Source organism: Monopterus albus, unplaced genomic scaffold (assembly GCF_001952655.1).
Source record: "Monopterus albus unplaced genomic scaffold, M_albus_1.0 scaffold158.1, whole genome shotgun sequence".
In the NCBI taxonomy this organism is placed as follows: Eukaryota; Metazoa; Chordata; class Actinopteri; order Synbranchiformes; family Synbranchidae; genus Monopterus; species Monopterus albus.
In genome coordinates, this window is record NW_018128038.1 from 643,718 (window position 1) to 651,593 (window position 7,876).

Consider the following 7,876-nt stretch of genomic DNA (forward strand, 5'->3'; position numbering starts at 1 on the left):
GGGAAAGAGGTGAAAGGTGCAAGCTGACACACATCCCCCTTTTCTCGAATGAATTATGGAGCTGCTGCACTGAGCTGTAGGTCATGGAAGCTAATGGTTTTGTCAGGGCTTGCCCTGGCTCAGCACTCAGCTCACTTTTATCCCGGCAGATAACCTCCGGGCTATCAGCGCTGTGTAGTCAGCCAATCAAATAAGTCATCCAAGAAGATGAGCCGAGACGAGAAAGGGCAAAACTGAGCTTTTAAAGTGAAGCCACACATTACTGCAGCTTTGACAGCTGACCAAGTGACTGCATGCTGTTGCAGAGTTAAACTCCACTCTCACCACCTCCTCTAATTTCCCAAATTCCTCATTTTAAATCCTGTAAAATGCACATGTGGGAAGTGAAAAGGAATACTTACTCAGGCTTTGAGGAGCTGGCACCTCTCTTGCACTTCACTGTATTCACCCACTGTATTGTTTTCACTTCTTCTTACCATACCTTGCAGATTCAGATTTCCCAGACACCTCAGGGAAGCAAAAGTCAAAATTATGTCTCTGTGTTTTGGTAGTTTGGCTAACTACATATCTGTAAGGCAATGTGCACCAGTGTAGTACAATACCGACTATGTTCTGCATTCTTCAGGTGTTTAGTCATAAACCAAAGTACTTTCATCTAGTGCCATCAGCAGGTCAAAACGGTAAAGGCCTTAGAAGTCCTCCTGTAGGTGCCTTGAATCATCTATCCAGTGGATGTAACAATATTTTAATAAGGTAATAGAATATGACTGTTGCTGGATTAAAAAAAATCTAATTAGCTAAACTGTCAACATTTCAGAATGCTTCTGTTTAACTCAATTCCACAATTCATTTTAGACATGATCTAAAGTGTTTTGTAGGAATGTCTCATCATGTTTTTTTTTTTTTTTTTTTTTTTTACATCCATAATGGCTTGAGTGATGGAGAGTGTCTCTTGACAGTGAAGGAGGCAGTCGTCAGTACAATTACAGAAATCCTGTTTCCTGTAACAGGACTCCCAGGACACAACGATAAGCAGGCGAGCTGGATTTTGCCTTCACTGTTTCAGAGGCAGAGCTTCAAGTCATCTGTTTTACAACAGTCATAAAAGCTGCACAGATAAAGCATGAAAAAACAAAAATTAGGAGGATAATCGCTTCTGAAAAAGATTCAGCTGCAAGGCAAAAATGACACAGAGTTTTGTTAGAAAATCTAGCATAATCCAGTTAAGATGGTGACACAAACATAGAGTGCTGTTACTGGCTTGCTTTTTGTTTGTGCACTTGCACATGATTATCTGTGGAGCCATCCAAAACCGTCAAATGTCCCGATTTGCAAACCAAACTAAACACAGTCTAATTAAGAATCCAACTTGCTAAATTATGAAAACAAATGTTTCAAATGTGTCAGTAGAGTTCCATTGGTGCAGAGAATATGTAAAATAGGCCTTCACCATAATAACAAGATTCTTTATCAGTAATTTTATTTGCTGTTTAATCTTCACCTCTCAAAACACCTGCTTAAGAACTGAGACTTCTTTACCAGTACAAACCAGGCTGCTCTCAAAACTTTATATAACCAAGCCTCATTTAGTACCAGGCATTTGGTGCTACTTCATCCATGTCTTTTTTTTTGTTTGTTTTATTTTAATAGACTCATATTTACTACCAAAGTCCTCAAACAGGAGGAAATGTCAAATAGTTAAATGATAATGCACATGATGTGCCCTGATATATGAAACAATGGACATGACACCCTGATGCAGAGCATTGCTTTCTCCAGCAACATCCTTGTTTCTGTTATTTCTGAAACTGTGGTGTTGAATCAGCTTTATGGTCATTGTGGGGGCTGTAGTTTGTGCTGTATAGAGGGGTACACCCAGGACTGCTAAAACTCTGTCTCATTAAGTGAGATAATCATATGTTTAGATTTAAAATCTAGTCTGTCTTGGATTGGGTTATCCAGTGCTGCCTGTGCAAGGCTGTTTTGCTTAATCCAAGTAAATGTAGCTTCCTTTGTAGTAACTAGCAATTTTATCTTATTTGATTTGGGGTAATTTTGCTAGAAACAAGGGGCCTATCTCTTAAAGCACCTCCAGTATGCCGAAGTCATTCAGAGACATCACATTTAGAATATGAACATCTGCACAAAATCTCATGCAAATCAAACAGTTGATGAGATATTTTAGTCCTGAGCAAGGTGGTAGACATATTGCTCAATATGGGCTTCGGCAGAGCCATAGCACCAGCTGGTGTGGTAGCTGGTGTTAGAGTAACTTAGCACTTATGTCTCCAAACTTCAAGGTGCAAGTTTAAAACCTGAATAGACAAGTGGTGGCACCTGTAACCTTGTGATGGAGAAACAAGAATATCACTAATCTTACTTTTTCTGTTATTCATTTGTTGATAGCACAAGGCAGTTGGTCGGTAGCACAATCATTTTAAATGATCATTTCTACAATTTCAGTCATGAATTATTTGGCAACGCCTGCAGTAACACTGAGTGCCTTTTAATAATACAAGTCCCAGAGTTACATTCAAAATGACACAAACTATATATCAACTATTGTTAGGAGCCACTTTGTTACAAATACTGGTGTGTCTGTTTACAGCAGTGCCAAACAAACTGTGGCCTGAGAGGAGGACTGACTCATGTTTTAATAAAGAAGAGCATAAAAGACAGTCAGTAATATCATATCTAATACCTGTTCTGTTATTCTCTGTAAATCCATTGTGTGTGGATATGCAATCTGAATGCAAGAAGGGCTGATTGTGCCGGTAACAGTGAAAACTACAGCGGAGGTATACACTGAATGGCTGGAAGATAAGATACTGTACTTCTGTTTTATTTTCTATGTATATTTAGACCAATTTTCTTCAAACATGGCACACTACATTGTTATCAGGGAAAAAAACTCATACACCTGTTGACTGTACTGTATGTGTGGTGCTGTATGTGTTATTTTAATAATTCATAATCTTTAGAAAATTTAATTTTCATCCACATCTGGTTCAGCATCACTATGTACTGATGCACATAGTGACAGAAAGTTATGTGATGTACTGTACAGTGCCAATTGTTAAAAGTGCAATGAGAATGAGAATATAGCAGATATACTTTATTGCAGTCGTAGACTGCAAGAAATTATAGATCTGCACCAAACATGGGTCACTTATTGGCTCAACTTTCCATCAATTCAGTCAACAAGGTACTGGACAAAAATATGATATGTCCTATGAAAAATATGTCCCATGAAAATATGAATTTTGGACTTAATAACAGGGTAAATGTATATAAGAAGGACATGTCTTCAAGTGTGGGGAGCAGAGCAGGAACAGAGCTGATTACCATGCTGGAGTCTGTGAAGTGGAACACCTTGTACCAAACTATTTAATGCGCTTTTGTGTAAAGTAAAGCTTCAGCAGCTCCATACTGTTTTTGAGTGCGACAACATAAAAGGACACTTTCTCCTGGCTGTGTAGCACATTTATATTGGGAGAGGCCCAGGAGACAGCAGGACTGCTTGGCATAGTGAACCACGTTGGAAGACATGAGAGTAGGGGTCTAAGCAGCAAACTGACTTTGGTCTAACACATGAGCAAATGTCTGCTAACTGGGAGCGCTGCCTCGAAGTTGGCAGCAGCCACTCTGACATAAACTGCAAATGGAAATAATGCTACGGTTTTTATTTATGACTCAACAGCAGGAGGGTAGGTGGCAGGCTGAAGGTAGTGGGTAGAGACACTGTGAGAGCCTGTAACAGAGGTCTCAAGTTTGATTCCTACAACAGCAAACAATGACGTGTTGGAGTGCCTTTGAGTAAGACAATGAATGTCTGGTCAGATTAGAATTTCACTTACTGTTTTAAGTAAAAAAATAAAATAAAATAGTTCCTGATAGAATTTTTATTCGAAACTAAGATTGCCTGTGTTTAGCCATTTAACATTTAAAAAAATTGTCTCTTTCTATCTCCATTTGCCCAAGTAAGATAGAGTAAAAAGGATATTTTCAGTATTTTATCAGGAATAGTATTGAGAGATTTTGAACAATGTCCAACTCTATTTTTCATTCTCCTTTCCTTGGTTGTTTCCACTTTCCTCTGACCCAGTATTCACCCTCATCTCTATTTTAACTTCATGATACCTCTGCTCAAGGGCATAGGTTTGGTCTCAACACTGGTAGATGTCACAGTTTGAGTGTTAAAGGACCCAAATGCAGACACAAAATAATAGTTCAGTGATAATAAACAAAGTTTAATAAAACTAGTCAGGGGAAATACAGACAAAGATGGAAATGTTAGATAAACAGGTAATCAAGGAAAACAAATATTAAACTAAGGCAGGAAGACAGTAAGATAAGCAGAGCTAGTGAGGGGAAATACAGACAAAGAGGGAAATGTTAGATAAACAGGTAACCAAGGAAAACAAATATTAAACTAAGGCAGGAAGACAGTAAGATAAGCAGAGAAACACAAATAACTATCAAAATGCTTCTGGCATAATTGTAGTAAACACTATAGCACAAGAAACAAAGAAAAGGTTGACCTGATGATACAGTAACAACAAAAACAGTATCAACATACAGTATCAACAAAATACCAACACTATGCAACAAGGATGACAATGTGGAAACTGTTAGAGAGCAGACCAACATGAACTAAAAACAAAAACAGGAATCAGAACTAACGAGCAAAGTGAGCAAAGAACATGAACAAGTAAACAAGAGCCTAACAAACACCAGAGTCCAGGAAGAGGCAGAGTCTAGAGAAAACTGAGAAAACCAGGATATGAAGCAAGGACAAAAGCAAGTGATAACAGGTGGAAATACACAGACAAACCAGCAAAGAACTGTGGAAGGTGTGCTGATTGTAAAGGCAAGCCAGGCAGCAACAACGTGCAATGGGTGTGAACAGAGTTAAAGGCTGGTGCAGTGAGGGCACATGAGGCAAGACTGATCAAATATCAAATAATGAATCGATAATTGCATAGGTTTAATTGCAGTATCATCGTAAGACCTCACCTGAAGCCCTGAAGGTTGTACCTCAACCTGCCCTGTGGCACCTTCACCTGATTTCTGACTTTCCAATGTGTAATAAAATGATGCATTGATGAGTAATATGCATACAAACATATGGTTAAACTTTGGGTCCCATTTATTTCTCAGTGCAGTTTAGCTTGTCCTGATGTACGTTTTTTTTTTTTTTTTCCAAAATAAACTCATGACCAAATACACTAAATTTGAAAGGTTGTATTTGCAGAACTTAGAATAACTTTAATGCCGAGCCCTCCCTCAATTTATAATTAGAGCCTCACCTGAAACACTGACGATGCAACATTTAGCCTATGACTTAAGCTCTGCATGGTGAAAAAACCTCCTAACATCTCTTCTCTTTTTGGTGGCATTTCAATATTGGACAAGATGTGACATGGACAAAATAATGTTATGTGTGCTGTGGGCAATAAGTCTTTAAGATTGAATTTTTGCCCATTCATGAGTTATGGACTGACAGCCCTGCTAATTTGCATTGCTAAGCACATTGACTGCCAGCTATGGCCTCCTCCATGTCTGGGAGGAAATACAGTACATAATGTGAGCCTCCCTCCCTTGCAGTCAAATGCTAGCATACCTAAATTGGTCATCTTGTGGACATGGCCTTATGGCGCGCACATCAGAATGACCTAATAGGTTATGACATCACTCCAAAGACAATGTGAATGAGTTTGCTCAAATATTGGTAGGAAACATGTCCCTGCTCATCTGCTGTTAGTGTGTCAAAGGCAAAACCTGACATTTATTAGAATCTGACATTACAAAAGTTGAAATATGCACCAGCTGTTAAATGGTATGATACACTACTCACGTTATGATGCTGATTTCAAAACAGCTGTAAAAAAAATGTGTGGAAAATGTTTCATGTGACATTATCGGTATTGTCAGCTGGAATCAGAGTGAGCTGCTACAATTAGCAGTTAGACAGAAAAGAAACACACAAGCATTGAAGTCCAGCCACATTAAATCTGCAGATCTTTCTTACAGCACTCAACACCTTGCACATGAAAGTTTTCCAAATTTTTATTTTTTTTTTTTAATACCTGAACAGATTTTTGCTTTAAAGGTGCTGAATCCTCAATATCTTCCCCAACATTCCTCCTCTGGGGATGTATTGAAACTCCAAACAGGTCACAGCTGAGGTAAAAACATAAACCCTGTAATCACTTAAAAGGCAGTTTGGGGATATAGGAGCCCTACATTTAAATCATGGTGTGTGTCTACTGTATTAGTAGAGTCCAGTTAAACCCACCTAGTTGCTCCAGTCATTCCTGCACCAGCGCCAGACCAGCAGGTTCCCAGTCTCCAGCCGCAGCTATTATGTCTGTCTTCTTTGAAAGTGAACTGGCTCCGCACGTATAGGCAGCCTTACCTCTGACATTTATTTATTTATGCAAACTAGTTGTTTTGTATTAATCAAATATGGCTCACTGGTGAAACTAGAAATACAAAATAGAAAGCCAGAAAAGTTCTGATATTGGCAAGCATTAAGACCAGTGTGTCGTGTGTGTGCATGTGTCATGTGTAAGTAATTAAGCTTGTTGTGGCTATTCTGTCTGCAGTCGTATACATCTGCGGCCCACTGGACACTTTCCTGAACATCATGAAACTGTTTCAGAGTGAGATCCAGGACCCAGAAAACTACGCCATCTTCTATCTGGATGTGTTTGCTGAAAGCCTGGTGAATCGCAAACCATGGCAGAACAATGACTCTGACTGGGCCGATCCCATCAAGATCTTCAAGGTACAATGGACACAGGACACATATGTATGCACATACTGTACATGTTCACGTGTTCAGGAGCTAAGTCAAAAAAGATGATTTAAACATGACATTTATCTGTTTGGATCATTACTCTTGATAAGTCAAGCTTGAGTTTAAATACTTTGTAGAGTTATTACATGTGGACTGTCAAATTGGATGCATGAAAGACCAAAACCACCATCTGGATTGGAAATGTCTATGTGAGTAGCTGTTTCTGTTTGTTTTCTCTCCACATCCCATAATCTCTATCAGGCGCTGCTCACAGAATTACACAGAACCAAGTCCTTACATCCAGATAGAAACCAACAATGGCACGAATGTAGTACTTGTACTGTACAATATTCGATAGTTGAAGTATCACTTGTTCCAAGGCGTTTCTTAAATTACATCACAGTGCATTGAAACCAAGCATGTCAGTCCATTAACACTGTTGCTGTTCCCTGAATCTTAAAAAAAAAATCATCTTAAAAAAATATTTTTGCACAAGCATTCCTCCAACAGACTGACCTTACCGGAAGCGGTGGTTCCTCCCTTCCCTTCAGCCCCTTCAGCCACTTTAACAACTGAAATTCTTACATGACATTAATGAATGCCAGGATGTGTTTTCACAGGAAGCCATTTAGCCTTACAAATTAGCGCACTGAGACATGAGAGAGTGGACACGCATGGGCCGCTTGTCTCATTTATCTCCTTAAATGTCACACGGGCTCCTCCTAAGTCTCTTAATTCAGTGTTCACAAAGTTTTGAAGAGGAACAACTTTCTGAATAGATATTTTGCATAACATTAAGTTGATTATGGCTGTTTCTATCATAATGGACATTGCAGATGTTTGCTAAATGATTCAAAAGTAGTTGAAATATTAATTAGCGAGGAAATGAATGCCTTCTTTGCATTCCATTTGTTGGACTTGGGTGATTTAGTATTGTGCCTTAATGCACACGTCTCCACACATCTTCTCCTTTTATCTCTGCATATCTGAAATATGTTCCTCTTAAATGTGCTGTTAGCTAACAGCATTACAAAAATAAAGTTTAAATGCAAATGAATAATAATAATCAAAAAG

The 7,876-nt window shown here is 38.7% G+C and overlaps 1 protein-coding gene across 1 annotated transcript in view; it reads left to right on the forward strand.

The window, feature by feature from the left end:
• Positions 1–7,876, forward strand: part of npr2 (natriuretic peptide receptor 2) — a 58,196-nt gene that overhangs the window by 3,341 nt on the left and 46,979 nt on the right. Inside the window, exon 2 of the mRNA XM_020615123.1 lies at positions 6,609–6,790. Within this exon, the coding sequence (XP_020470779.1) occupies positions 6,609–6,790 (182 nt within the window). The remainder of the gene's footprint in view (positions 1–6,608; positions 6,791–7,876) is intronic.